Source organism: Sorex fumeus, unplaced genomic scaffold, assembly GCF_029834395.1.
Source record: "Sorex fumeus unplaced genomic scaffold, SorFum_2.1 ptg000028l, whole genome shotgun sequence".
In the NCBI taxonomy this organism is placed as follows: Eukaryota; Metazoa; Chordata; class Mammalia; order Eulipotyphla; family Soricidae; genus Sorex; species Sorex fumeus.
Window position 1 is genome coordinate 4268927 of NW_026606085.1, and position 15178 is coordinate 4284104.

The 15178-nt window shown below is 46.6% G+C and overlaps 1 protein-coding gene across 1 annotated transcript; it reads left to right on the forward strand.

The window, feature by feature from the left end:
- The first annotated feature begins 10092 nt into the window (after window positions 1–10092).
- Window positions 10093–15025, forward strand: EIF5A (eukaryotic translation initiation factor 5A). The gene is made up of 6 exons (XM_056115170.1): window positions 10093–10286; window positions 12090–12277; window positions 13632–13736; window positions 13931–14062; window positions 14155–14228; window positions 14373–15025. The coding sequence occupies exons 2-5, from the start codon at window positions 12113–12115 to the stop codon at window positions 14215–14217; spliced, it is 465 nt and encodes a 154-aa protein (XP_055971145.1). The 5' UTR covers window positions 10093–10286; window positions 12090–12112; the 3' UTR covers window positions 14218–14228; window positions 14373–15025.
- Window positions 15026–15178: the final 153 nt, after the last annotated feature.

The following is a 15178-nucleotide window of genomic DNA, read 5'->3' on the forward strand; positions in this document are numbered from 1 at the left end:
TTGGTTCTGCTTTGGGGCAGGGATTGGGGTTCAGGATGGAAACACCCGAAATATGGTGGTGGGAAGGTGTAATGGTGGTGGGATTGGTGTTTGAGTATTAAATGTAATCAAATAATATGAACTACTTTATAAATTTTTTTAAATAATTAATTAATTTTGGGGGAAAAGTTGCTCTTTTCTTAGGAGTTGATAATCAGTTTGATACCATCTTTATACTGAGTGACCAGTTTCACCAGCAGGCCCATGACTCCATGACTTATATTGCGTATAATGGAATAAATTGCTTTTGTTTACTGGGTGTGGGTTTGGACCACACTTGGCAGTGTTTAGGACTTACTCTTGACTCATCACGAGGGTAGGGCTCTGGGGGCCACAGAATACTAGAAATTGAATTTGGGTCCGCTGCATCAAAGTAAGCACCTTATCAACTATTCTATCTCTTTGTCTCCTAAGTTGTGCTTCAACATTAAAAAAAAAAGGCAAGAAAAGGGTTGAAGGAAAATATTGTGAGGAAAAAAAGGCAATTGTTTTTGAATAGTGGGTTATGGTTACCTTTTTTTCTAAATGTTTTCAAACTTTTTCACAATGGATTTTTTATTTTTTGTTTTTGTTTGGGGCCACACCCAGTGATGCTCAGGAGTTACTCCTGGTTCTGCACTCAGGAATTACTTCTAGCAGTACTCAGGAGACCTGGTGGGATATCAGAGATCAAACCCAGGTTGACCGCTTGCAAGGCAAGCGCCCTACCCACTATACCATTTCTCAAGCTCCACAATGAATTTATATTATTATTAATAAAGAAAAATATGAAAATAAAAGGGATACAAAGATTTGATATAATCATTATTTGTAGATGATATATATATATAGAGAGAGCATATATAGAAAATTCTAAAATTCTCAAAAATCTATTAGAAACAACAGTACAGCAAGGAGGCTAATTATAAAATCAATACACAAAAATAAGGGCCAGAGTGATAGTACAGTGGAAATAATGCTTGTCTTGTCATGGCTGACCCAGATTTGATCCTAGGCACCACACATGGTCCTCTGAGTCCTACTAGGAGAAATCCTGAGTGCAGAGCCAGGAGTTATCCCTGAGTACTACCAAGTGTGGCCCAAAAACCAAAAAAAAATTTTTTTCAGGTCAATTAAAGGGCTAGAGAGATAGTACAGTGAGTAGGGTGCTTGCCTTGCACATGGCTGACCTGGGTTCAAACCCTGTCATGCCGTATGGTTCCCTGAGGCTTGCCAGGAGTGACCTCTGAGCACAGAGCGAGGAGTAAGAGTAAACCCTGAGCACAGTTGGATATGACATGTAAACTAAAAAAAAAAAAAAAAAACTCCTGTAAAATTTAAAGCTAGGTCCCTAACACCACAGAAAAAGATTTATAAATAAAGTACACACCCAGGTGAAAGCCATGAACATAGACGTAGCACTGTAGCACTGTCCTCCATTGTTCATTGATTTGCTCGAGCAGTCCCAGTAACGTCTCCATCATGAGACTTCTTGTTACTGTGTTTGGCATATTGAATACGTCACGGGTAGCTTGCCAGGATTTCCCGTGGGGGCGAGATACTCTTGGTAGCTTGCCGGGCTCTTTGAGAGGGGCGGAGGAATCGAACCCGGCTGGGCCAGGCCAGCTGCGCACAAGGCAAAATCCCTAAGCCCTACCGCAGGGCTATAGCTCCCGCTCTAAATTTATAAATAAAGCACACACCCAGGTGAAAGCGCTGAACATAGCTAGGTGGACTAAATCCTTACCCCCCAACAAAAATGGATTAAAGATCTAGATGTAACCAACCTATCCAGTCCCATTACTTCATCCCACCCTAAATAAAATCTTTCCAGCCAAACAGCAGTATTTTGCTTACAGCAAAACAGAAAGCAGAGAGATTTCCCCATACCTGCATAGTCTCCCTCATTATCAACATCCTCCATTAAAGTGGGACAGTTGGTGAGTCTACATTGACTCAATATATCACCCGGAGTCTACACATTACATTAGGGTTCATTCTTGGTATTATACATTCAGTGGGGTTGACAGACGTACAATGACACATACCATTTTAGTATCAGATAGAATTGTTGCACTGCCCTAAAAATTCTCTTGAACTCTACCTGTTTATTTTGATCAATATGCGCATATGGTTCCCTGAGCATTGCCAGGAGTAAGCCCTGCACAGCACCAGTGTAGTCCAATCCCACCTCCACCCCACCCCACCCCCTGCAAAAACAAACAAACAAAACTTCAGGACAGAAATTTCCAGGTCTCTCGAGCATAGATTGAGAAACACAAACAAAGAAAGCAATACCTACCCTCTCCTCAACTGCTGACAACGATTTTTGGGCCAAGGGCAGGGTTTTTGGGTCCTATCTAGTGATACTTAAGGGCTACTCCCAGCCCTGTGCTCAGAGGTTGCTCCTGTTCTTGCTCAAAGGAACATGCAGTGCAAGTACCAAACCTGGGTCCTCATCATGCAAATTATGTGCTCAGTCCTTTGAGCTATCCTTTGGTTCCATCATTTTTTTTGGAGGCCACACCCTGAAAAATGTGAGACTATTCCTGGCTCTGTACTTAGGAGTCCATGCAGTACAAGGGATTGATAGCAGATTCACTCCACCTACTTTTCTCTACCCTTTTGTGCCCACTATTCTCAATTGTCTGGAATGTTCTCTGTTTATAATTCCACCTTTCCTCCCAATTCCACCCATTTTTCTTTTTATTATTTTAGAGCATTGCAATGCCATTTATGATTGGATTTCAGTCGTACAGTATTCCAACACCCATCCCTCCACTAGTGTATATTTCCCACCACCAGTGTCCCCAGCTTCCTTCTCATCACCACTCCTCACCCCCGCCTGCCTCTTTGGCAGGCACTCTTCTCTCTCTGTCTCTCTGTCTCTGTCTGGTCTCTCCTTTTAGGCATTGTATTTTTTTCAAGGTCTAGTTATGAATATACTGCTCCTTTGGGAACTCAAAAAACTTAGTTTTGTTTTATGTGGGAGCCACACTCAGTGGTGATTATGGGGCCATTATGGGGTGCCAAGGATTGAATCCAGGTGGGCAGTGTACAAGGCAGGTATCCTACCCTCTGTATTAAATCTCTGGCTCCTTTTCAACAATTTTTTAAGGGCTTTCTTATCCATGATCATTAATATTCCAGGATTTTTTTTAAATGTCTTTACCATTTGGTGTTTTTTTTTTATTATTATTATTAGTGAAACACATGAGGTACAGTTGTAGACTTAGAAACTTTTTGTGCTTGGGTTTCTACTTTTGGGTGTTTGAGCCACACCTGGTGATACCCAGGAATGACTCCTGATGGTGCTTAGGGGATTCTACAGTGCTAGGGATTGACTGAGGTCTCCTGACCACAGAGCAGGTAGTCTGTCCATTGAACCATCTTTCTGTCTTTGAGAACCCCACCAAGGAGTCTTTTAGAATGGAGGCAGACAGACTTGTTTTACAACTGGAGACAAAATGGGCTATGCTATGTGTGTATGTACTAGTCACATATGGTACCAGCTACGAAATAAGTGTATATGGTACTAGTCATGAAATTAGCACAGCTACTTTCCTTATCTTCATTGCTCCTTGACTTTTATCTCCCCACTTAAATTTTCTTATATAAAAAATGGAGAGATGAGGGACTGGAGCGATAGTACAGCGGGTAGGGCATTTGCCTTGCACGTGCCTGACCCAGGTTTGATTCCCAGCATCCCATATGGTCCCCCAAGAACCGCCAGGAGTAATTCCTGAGTGAAGAGCCAGGAGTAACCCCTGTGCATTGCCGGGTGTGACCCAAAAAGCCAAAAAAAAAAATACTTATGCAAAGGCCCAAGAAACATGTTATAAGTATCTTTGTTCTATCAAAATTAATGGAGTCAGATTATATAAGTGGTAGACTTAGAAACTTTTTGTGCTTGGGTTTCCACTTTTTGGTGTTTGAGCCACACCTGGTGATACCCAGGAATGGCTCCTGATGGTGCTTAGGGGATTCTACAGTGGTAGGGATTGACTGAGGTCTCCTGAGATCAACCATGTGATCAACCATGGTTTAATTCCTAACACTGCAAATGGTCCATGAGCACAGAGCCAGGAACAGCCCAAGAGCATCACCAGGTATGACCTCCCCACAAAATAAATAACTGCTCTGGGGTCCAATTTTTTGGAGACGGCTAAGATCACATAACTTTCATATGTAAGGTCCTGGGAGCCCACTACTGCTGATGTGCCCCCACAACAACAACAATAACAACAATGGTCACTGTCACTGTCCTCCCATTGTTCATCGATTTGCTCGAGTGGGCCCAGTAATGTCTCCATTGTGACAATTGTTACTGTGTTTGACATATCGAATACGTCACGGGCAGCTTGCCAGGCTCTGCCGTGTGGGCGAGATACTCTCCGTAGCTTGCCGGGCTCTCCGAGAGGGGCAGAGGAATCGAACTCTGGTCAGCCATGTTGGCTGTGTGCAAGGCAAACGCCCTACCCGCTGTGCTATCACTCCAGCCCAATAACAACAACAACAACAACAACAACAATAACAACAAATATCCAGAAGTTCGTATGATTTAAAATATTAATTCTTGGGGTCAGAGAGAGTGCAGTGAGTAAAGCACTTGCCTTGCATGAGGTCAATCCAGATTTGATCCCCAACCCAGATGGCCTCCCTCAGGAGACCATCCCAGATGGTATCCTGAGCACTTCCAGGAATGATTTCTGGGTGCAGATCTAAGAGTAGACCCTGAGCATTGCTGGGTATGGCCCCAAAACAACAAAAATTAATTATTGGGTCTTAAAAATAGTACAGAGATTTACTTGCTTGCGTGTGGCTGACCATGGTTTAAAAATGCCAGCTTTGCATATGGTTCCCTGTGTACCTTCAGGAGTGACCCCTGAGCAGAGAGCCAGAAGTAAGCCATGTGCAGTGCTGGGTGTCACCCAGGAACAATAAAATAATGGTAATAAAAATAAATGTGAATGCTATTTGTGACTTTTGTTGTTTATGGGGGGGGAGGGCACACCTAGTGGTGTTCAGGGTTTACTGCTAGCTCTGCACTCAGGAATCACTCCTGGCAAGCTTGGAGGACCATATGGGATGCTGGGGATGGAACCTGGGTTAGCTGTGTGCAAGAAAAGAAGAAAAGTGCCCTACCCACTGTACTATTTCTCCCCTGTGACATTATGTTTTTTTTTTTTTATCATAGTTATAATACATGCTGAATTCATTCTTGAATAATGCTACCATCTTTCAGGGCCCTTTTTATGACGGCAATACTTGAAAGAAAAACACAGGGCAGGGGGTAGCTCAAGGGTTAGAATACATGGTAAGCATGTTCAGTCCACAGAGCTGCATATCCCTGTCCCAGTAATGACACATAGCAGCCCACAACCACTGTGGGGATGGCCATGGTGGGTCCCGGCGTCATTTCTGCAAACAGTAAATCTTCATTTATTGTGACGCTTTTATAAGAATGAGTGTTCCAAATACTTTCCAAGCACAGTTCTAGTGGATATAAGAGTGAACAAAACAGTAGCTCCTGTCCTTAAACAGGATGTATTCTAATGAAGAAAATATTAGTAAAGTAATCAAATAAATAGATAACAATTTATGTGCTATAAGTTTGGGCTGGATAGATACTACAGAGTTTAAGGTGTTTGACTTGCATGTAGGCGATCCTGGCTCAATCCCTGCACAACATATGGTCCCTGAGCACTAATCCTTTCACTCCAAAAGATAAAGAAGCTGGACAAGAGAGATAGCACAGCAGGTAGAGCATTAGCCTTGCATGTGGCCTACCCAGTTTAGAGCCCCAGCATCCACTTTGGTTCCCTGAGCCCTGCCAAGAGTGATCCCTGAGGGGGCTGGAGCGATAGCACAGTGGATAGGGCATTTGCCTTGCATGTGGTGGACCTGGGTTCAATTCCCAGCATCCCATATGGTCCCCTGAGCACTGCCAGAAGTAATTCCTGAGTGCATGAGCCAGCCCGTGCATCGCTGGGTGTGACTCAAAAAGCAGGGGAAAAAAAAAGTGATCCTTGAGAGTAGAGTCAGGAGTAAGCCCTGAGCATAGATGGGTGTGGACCCCAAAACAGTAAATAAATAAACAGAAACTTGAGGAAGTGACTTAACCAGCAAAATTAAATGTCGAGGCTTACAAAGCTGACGACTACTCTGGACTGTGAAGAATCAGTCGATGCAATGCTACATAGTACTCCCCCACTCTAAAAAATATACACTATTTTGCTCTTAACTGTATGTATATCTTAGTCTTCTGTCAAGATTATTATTACCTATGGGTTGAAAAGATAATGCTGGGCTTAAGGCACTTCTCTGGCACACAGCTGACCCTGGTTCATTCCCCAGATTTCATGGTCCCAGAACACCAGGTATGGTCCAAGACTGCCCACTAGGTCCCCGATTCTGCCCCATAAAAAAGATTAATTATATCTCTTCTGCCTCTTCTATTTGGACCCAAAACTCTTTTATTTATTTATTTATTTATTTATTTTGTTTTGATTCTTCTGGGCTCCACTCAACAATACTCAGGGCTTACTTGTGGCTTGGTTTGGGGGACCATGTGGTACCTGGGATCATACCCAAGTTGACCACATACAAGGCAAGAGTTTTACCCACTGTACTATCTCTCCAGCCCCTTAGATGGAAACTCATATTTTTTAATATTTATTTTTATAAAAACACTGTGACTGTGGCTAGACCGATAGCACAGAGGGTAGGGCATTTGCCTTGCACGTGGCCGACCCAGGTTCGATTCCTAGCATCCCCGAGCACCAGGAGTAGTTCCTGAGTGCAGAGCCACGAGTAATTCCTGAGTGCAGAGCCAGGAGTAACCCCTGAGCATCGCCGGGTGTGACCCAAAAATTAAAAAAAAAAAGAAAAGAAAAAACTCTGTGATTTACAAAGTTATTCATAATACAGTTGTTTCAGGCATTCAGTGTTCCAACACCACCAGTGTGACCTTCCCTTCACCACTGTCCCCAGTTTCCCCCCAACTCCAAACTGCTCCCTTAGTCAAATAACAAATTTACTTTATATTGCTTACTTCATCAAATCTTAAAGAAACGGCAAATAGAATGCTCAGAAAATAAATCAGTGAAAGCCAGTTTGTGATTGTCATATGGATTTTCCGCTATGTAAATAAGAAAATTAAAACCATTTAATACAATATAATAAAATGCCTATTCTTATTTACATAAGTAAGTTTTCAACTCTGGAATTTAAGATATATTGCATTAAATTTTTTTATATTTGAATCTCATTATGGTGACAATCATGACTTACCTGTCATTAGTAAGCTTAAAAAGAAATTTTGTGGTAATACATTTTGGAGTTTACATTGAAATAGGCAAGGCCTTCACATGTAAAATTTTTTTTCTCCCTCTACACTTTATTTAAACACTGTGGTTCACAAAGTTGTTCATGATGATTTTTTACAGGTATTGAATGGAAACTCTTGGGGCCTATGCTTACTTAACCAATCATTAATATCCAGATACCCTTTGGCATTAGATAAGTACTAATCTACTTTCTGTCTCTCTGGGCATCTATTTGGAACATTTCATATGATGGGATTATATATGATGTAGTCTTATGAATGACTTTCATATAACATATTTCACAAGAAAATATTTCACGTGTTTCCCATGTTCCTATTACTCTTCATTTTCATTCCTAACTTTTTTTCAATCTATAGATATACCATATTTTATTTATCTTTTTGTCAGTTAATATACCTTTGGGTAGTTTCCATTTTATTTCAGCATTTATGAATACATTTTTTTAAAAAAAACTTTTATTTTTGAAATAAATTTTTTTTTGAAAAAATAACTGCATCATTTAATGAGAGCATGCTTTGCATGAAGGAGGCCTGAGTTTGACCCCTGGCCATTATATTCCAGAGCACTGCCAGCTATGATCTCTAAGCACAGGGCCAGGAGTAGGCCTTGAGCACTGGGGTGTGGTTCAAATCCCGCAAAAAAGTTATTTAAATGAATGTAAAAATATATATATATATTTTTGAAATTGTTGGTATTTTGGGCTACACTTGGCAGTGGTCAGGTCTGACTCCTACCTAGGTCTGCACTCAGGGATCACTTCTGGGTGTTCAGGAGACCATATGGGATGCTGAGGATCAAACCCAGGTCCACACCAAGCAAAGCAAGCGCCTTACCTGTGCTACTGCTCCGGCCCCAACGTAAGCTAATTTTAAATGAACAATTCAGTAACATTTAGTGTATTTACATTGTCAGTCAGGGCTGGAGTGATAGCACAGCGAGCAGGCTGTTTGCCTTGCACATGGCCGACCTGGTCAACCAGAGTTCGATTTCTCTGCCCCTCTGGGAGAGCCCGGCAAGCTACCGAGAGTATCTCTCGGAGTATCTCGCCTGCACGGCAAAGCCTGACAAGCTACCGTGATGTATTCCATATGCCAAACACAGTAACAATAAATCTCACAATGTTACTGGGCGGGCTCGAGCAAATGGGAGGACTATGACTGTGACTGACGTTGTCAGTGTAGTGCTATCATCCCCTCTATCCTAGATATTCAAGCATTCATCACTCTAAAAATTGAACCCCAAAGATTCAGGGATGTGGTTCAGTGAGAAAATGCAGGAGATCTGGAGTCAATCCCCACCCCAGCAAAAAATAAGTGAGTCGGTTAAAAGTGAAACCCAACCTAGGATGTAGCAGGTTTGTTTCTGTCCTGGGGGTGCTGGAGGGACCCTGTGTAGTGCCGGAGACTGAACATGTGCCTCCTGCATTCAAAGCCTGCGCTCGAGTCCATCGAGTTCTCTCTCAGCCGGTGTCACAGGATTCTTAAAAGAACCAGATCCAGATCTAGATATTTAGTTGCTTGTCCTATTCCACAATACTGTCGTCAACCAACCAAGTGAAGAAAACAAGGTAACAAGGAAGCAGGTGCTGAAAAGCTAGGAACTGGAGGGGGAGGACTACAAAGTTTCAGGAAAGACGCTTTCCTCCCTATAAGGCAGGCCAGGAAAACACTTTCCGCGAAATAGCTACATGGTCTTCTGGCTTAGAGACTTCCAGTGGAATGTAACTCACCTCTCTTCTTGATAGGTTTTTCTTTATTTTATTTTGGGGGGGAGGGCCGGGGTCCACACCTGGCGGTGCTCAGGGTTTACTCCTAGCTATGCGCTCAGGATTCAGTCCTTGGGCTTGGGGGACCGATAAGGTACCGGGGATCGAACCCATGCCGGCCGCGTGCAAGATAATAACCGCAGTATGACCTCTCCGATCCCTATAGATTTTTTCCTACGAAGCACTGCCCGTTGTTTAGGGGGCTGCAGAGAACAGTGAGGAAGGGCAAGATGCCACTTCTACGTGAAATTCAGCGAGAGAAAGATCGCCACAGAAGCCAGAGGAATCAAACCTGACCAAGAGCTTCAACAAGATGGTGGCGGAGTAGCACCGCTCTATCTGTCCGGGAAAAACTCTATGGCAGAGCAGCGGCGTCCAGTGACGCCTAAATGGGTGGCAACCTGACCGTACCAGAGCGCTAGACACCGGAGCGGAAAGAGTTCTTTTGCGCATGTATGGAACCGGGGGTAAAGGTTTTGACACAAACGACCCCACTCCACAGCGCAGGTTTCCTTAAACGCACGCTCGCCCAAACCCAGTTAAGGACGAGGCAGGGCGTTTCCTAAACGCATGCGTCCTAGACTAGACGCGTGATAACAGTGGCGTGGTCGTTCCAACGCCCTGCGTGCAGAAGACGTCCGAGGTGGAGGGGCGGTCAGGATTCGCAATACACATGCGCGCTGAGGCTGAGGCGTTTCCTTCAGAGGGTGTGGAGTGCAGGGCTCCTTACTGCGCAGGCGCAGGGACTGTCCGGTAAGGCTAGTGGTCTATCACCGGGAGGGAAGTAGAGGCTGCAGGGAATAAAAAACCGGGCGCGCCTGCGCCTTGCCTCCGAATGGGACGCACTCAGCACTTGTGAGGGGCGGGGTCATGGATACGCGTCATTAGACGGGTAGGTGGGAGGGAGGGTGGAGACCGGGAAAGGTCGGGTGCGCTTGCGCAGTGCGGGGGTGGAGGGCGGAGGAGCTCGGGAGCACGCTTGCGCGGCTGTCACAGGGCCGCTTGGTTGGTCGGTGGGGAGTCGGCGCCTGCGTACTAAGCGCTGTGTGCAGCAGCGGCGGCGGCGGCAGAGGCGGCGGCGGCGGCGGCGGGCTCGGAGGCAGCGGTTGGGCTCGCGGCGAGCGGACGGGGTCGGGTCAGTGCGTTCGCGCGAGGTGAGAGCGGGCAGGGCGCGCGTGCGCGGAACCTTGGCTTGGGGGCTGGAAGTAGACTTGGAACTGCGAAGGGATCAGGGAGGGGGCAGAGGGAGCGGCGGCCGCCGCCGCGCGAGATGCGGTCGGCGAGTGGCGCCGTGTGCGGAGTGGCGCGGCCGCGCGCCCTGGCTGGCTTGCAGGGTGACGGTTAGGGCCGGCCGGGTGACGTTGGAGCGACGCAGGGCGGGGACGGCGAGCCGCGAGGCCGCCACGCGGGAGAGGCCGCCGGGCGGCCACGCCGGGACAAGGCTGCGGGCCAGATCGGCCCGCTGGGGCAAGGGGTACCTGGGCCGTTGAGTACCGAGCGCCGCGCGGCCACGTGAGGTGGGGGAGGGGGCTCTTCGGTGAGAGGACATGTGGAGGGGTGGTTGGCGGCCGGCGGGGGGAGGGGAAGCGGCGTGGCTCCGGCCCGGCGTGGCCTGGGGGGGGTGACCGTGGCACCGGAAGTGCCCCCCGCAGAGGCTGCCTTCGGGGTCGGAGGCCGCATGGCCGAAAGTGGACGGGGGCCGCATGGCAGCGCTGGGACCCCTCCCCCTCAGCCACCGGAAGCCCCGGGCGGCCACATGGTGGGCGGGAGTCGGCAACCCCCTTCGCTGCTTAGAGTTGGTCTTTGGGAGCGCCTCGAGGGAGCTTGGGATTTTCAGAGAAGCCCGAAGTCCGGATCTTGAACCCCGGCTGGCCTTCTGCGGACATATGTTAGCGCGCCCCCCACCTCGTGGGCACTTGAGGCTCCCCCCTCTCCCCCACGCCGCCTCATCTGAAGCGAGGCTGCCGGCCGGGAGTAAGTGGCGCCCCTCCGTGTTGGTAGGACAGAGAAATGGAGAAACTGAGGGCAGTTGGACAGGAGCCCAACTCTTCTCCGTAGTGGCGACGCGCCTTAAACTCCTTGTAGAGTTCCCCGTTGTGATAGGTGCTCTAAACCTTGTCGCTGTCTTTCCTCGTATTTATTTGCAAAACCATGGTTTTAGTGTCCTTAGCTCTGCTACGCTAGGGTAATTTATACTACTCATTACTACCAGCCATTTTGGGTTTTTTGGGTGTTGGTTTTTTTTTCGGTCATTCACTCCCCCACTTGACTGTACTGGCCCGGCCTGAAAAGCAGACAGAACCGATGCATCATGGGGAAAGTGGGAGGTTCCTAGAGGAGAGGCTGGGTTCCTGGGTTCCCTTTGGGAAACTGGATCGAGGTATTGGGCAAGGGAATCTGTTAAAAAACTACTTTCTCCCCCTCTGCAGCACGTGTAAATGCGTGTTGAAGAGGTGGGAATCCCCCAAAGAGGCCTCGTGGTTTCCTGTACCACAAGGTTGGCTTATGTGGATAGAGTGGGGGGTATAACAGATGGGTGGGGCCCAGTCCTCTGGCCTCCCCCCATTAGCCCCGCCCTTTTGCTGGCTCATGGCTGCTCACCTAATTATAGCCCTGGTTATATGTGGGGACAAGGGGTGATTGGTTTCAGTGGCAAGTAACACCTGAGTCCTCCTCCTCCCCGAATTAGGTCTTTGCCCATCTCGATTTGAAATCTTAACTCCCTTAGAGCCTACTCCCATGCCACTGCTTTAATGTGGACTCATTCTCAGGAGTGATCTGTATCCACAGACACACACCCGTTCTTAAGTATTTGTGATCTCATTCAATAACCTAGGCACTTTTGACTTTAGTTGGGAAATGGGATGAGGGGGAACTGAAGCAACCTTGCCAGGGTGGGATAAACTGGAGGCCCAATTAACTTCCATCTTTATTGACGTCGATTCTCTTAACTTTAGTTGGAATCGAAGCCTCTTAAAAAATGGCAGATGATTTGGACTTCGAGACAGGAGATGCAGGGGCCTCAGCCACCTTCCCGATGCAGTGCTCAGCATTACGTAAGAATGGCTTTGTGGTGCTCAAAGGCCGACCATGTAAGATTGTGGAGATGTCTACCTCCAAGACCGGCAAGCATGGCCACGCCAAGGTTAGAATTTTACGTATTCGCATCTTGGCTTCCTCAAACGTGTACATATCAATGAGCTTCTGGCAAGCAGGCTTTGCTGTTCTGGACCTATCCATGTTCCTTGACCTCTTCCAGTCTTTGTCTTCAGCACTCAGGCCTGGATTTCTTTCGGAAACTATACTCTTTCCCTGGCTTTATGCTTCTGCTTTAGTCTTTCTCTTGTACCCCATCATTCTGGAGGTTTGAACTTTCCTAGTGAATCTTTTTTGCTCTATTTAAGTTATTCTTATTCCTGACTTTTGTTATTTGTCATCCCTTGAGCTTTTCCTGGTGCACTTTTACCATGACTTTACCCAGTGATTCTCTAATTCTAACATAAAACCTAACAAAATAATTCAGTATGCCTGAGTTTCCAAATCGCCTTGACTGACCCATTTCCTAGCTTTCCTTTCAGAGTTCCACCATTCTTTCTAGATTTCTTAAACAGTATCAAACTGCCACTTATTCTAAGTTCCTGGCCTCTCCACCTTGCTTTTTCAGTTCTAGCATCATCCTTTAGTGGTGGGGCCAGCTTTGACCAGGGTTGTCATGCCAGTCACACCCTGTAGTGTTTCGAACACCATATGGTACCTGGACTTGGGGCCTCATATGCTAAGTATGTACTCTACAACTTGAGCCATTTCCCCATCCCAGTATCTTTGTTTTTCCTGCATGCCTCTTTTCTCTAACAATTTTAAAGAGAGGGTAGGATGTTAGCAGTAGAGTGCTTGTTCTTGTGAAGCTGGAAAAAGTTGGATCTGATTCATCCCTGGATTTCTTGAGGTTTTATTTCATCAGTTTTTCATCTCCTATTGACTTGGCATTCCTGTTGGGCTAATATCGTCTTGCTTTCCTGATTGCATAGTTCTGGTCTCCCCCAAATTTTCTTACCCTATTTTCACCTTCCCTTCTCATTCCTGTTTCCTCATCAACCTTAGGAATTTAAAGAAAATTTTGTACATACTTAGACAATTTAAAGAAAATTCTGTACATACTTAGACCTAAGTCTCCAGTTTCCCCAAGTTCTTGGTTTTCAATGTTCTGGTAACTCAAGGTGACTTTTTGGTTTGCCAATACCAGCTCTCCACCCTCGCTCCTACCCCACCTCCATTCTCTCCCCCCCACCTCCCAAAGATTTTCTTGAATGCTGTTAATCCCAGTCTCGGTGAGTTTATATGCTTTTAGGTTCTTTTTTTAGAATTTTTTTCCTTGAGTTGATTTGGTTCAGTTCTAACTTTGTCCCCAATAATGTAATCCCTCAACAACCAGGAAAAGCTTGAGCTGTCCTTCATCCCAGAGTTTGCCTTGGTTTTTCTTTAATGTGATATACATACAGGTCCACCTGGTTGGTATTGACATCTTTACTGGGAAGAAATATGAAGATATCTGCCCATCAACTCATAATATGGATGTCCCCAACATCAAAAGGAATGACTTCCAGGTATGCTAGATGGTGTAAGCCTAGGTGGGTTAATGGTTAATTAAGGGGAACTAGAGACTCTCCAGAAAGCTTCAGTGGCATTTGGGAGAGGAGGAAAATGGCAAAACAGTATTTAGTAATAGTGTCCCACCCAGTTGGTACCTCAGACCCTTTATCCTTACTTGCCTTAAGCCTCCTTCCCTATCTGCCCCCAGCTGATTGGCATCCAGGATGGGTATCTATCACTGCTCCAGGACAGTGGGGAGGTGCGAGAGGACCTTCGCCTCCCCGAGGGAGATCTTGGCAAGGAAATTGAGCAGAAGTACGACTGTGGAGAAGAGATCCTGGTACGGTGCTTGATATCCCTTTCCCCCGTTGTTGCTCTTTGTGCCTTTTACCTCTAAACTTAGACTTCTGCTCTTTTTCTCCCTCCCCCCAGATCACGGTGCTGTCTGCCATGACAGAGGAGGCAGCTGTTGCAATCAAGGCTATGGCAAAATAACTGGCTCCCAGGTGAGTTGGACACTTGGCCCCAACCTTTTTACGTTAATTGTCCTCAGTCTTAAAATTGCTCAGGTTTCTTTTATGCCCATGTCACCTCATCCCTCTTGCTGTTGAAGACCTCATTGTCTTACTTGGTTTCTCTCTCCTACCTAGGGTGGCGGTGGTGGCAGCAGTGATCCTCGAGCCTGCAGAGGCCCCCTCCCCCAGCCTGGCCCGGCTCTGGCCAGGCCCTTGGCTGGATTCCTACACAATTTATTTGACGTTTTATTTTGGTTTTCCCCACGCCCCAGACTGTCGGGGAGTCCTTTTCCTTTACCCTGCTCCCTTGGCCAGGAGTGAGTGAGCTGTGGCCTTGGCGACGCTGCCCTCCTCTTCTCCCCTCGCACTACAGCCCTGGTGGGGGAGAGGAGTGGGTGCTGCTTGTGGTTTAGTTGGGTTTTTTCCTTTTTTTTTTTTTTTTGGTTTTGTTTTTTAAAAAATTTCAATCTGGAATCAGAATGCTGCGGATTCTGGCAAATGGTCCTTGTAATAACCTTTACCCACTCCGCCCTAGTCTGGTCCCTGTGCCCATAGCCCTTTTACCCCAGCACCACCCCTACAGACTGGGGACCAGCCCCCTCCCCTGCCTATGTCTCTCCCCAAATCCCTTTAGATGGGGAGGAAGAGGAGGAGAGGGGAGGGGACCTGCCCCCTCCTCAGGCATCTAGGAGGGCCCTGCCCCCACGGGCTTCACCCTTTCCTGCGGGCTCTCTCCCCGACACATTTGTTAAAATCAAACCTGAATAAAACTACAAGTTTAATATGAAGCCCCCCAACTTGGTTGCTTCTTTGAATTAAATGGGTATTGGCTGAGGGGATATCGCTTTGGTGGTCTTACACAAGCATACAGGTGAGTGTCACTCAGGTGTGTCACTGAGGTCATTATAGACTTTAACCACCCCAGCCTAGTTAGAAAATAT

Coding starts and splice junctions, on each gene's coding strand:
- EIF5A (XM_056115170.1), top strand. CDS start 12,113: ATGGCAGATGATTTGGACTTCGAGACAGGAGATGCAGGGGCCTCAGCC. Junction 12,278..13,631: donor GCAAGCATGGCCACGCCAAG/GTTAGAATTTTA, acceptor ATATACATACAG/GTCCACCTGGTTGGTATTGA. Junction 13,737..13,930: donor TCAAAAGGAATGACTTCCAG/GTATGCTAGATG, acceptor ATCTGCCCCCAG/CTGATTGGCATCCAGGATGG.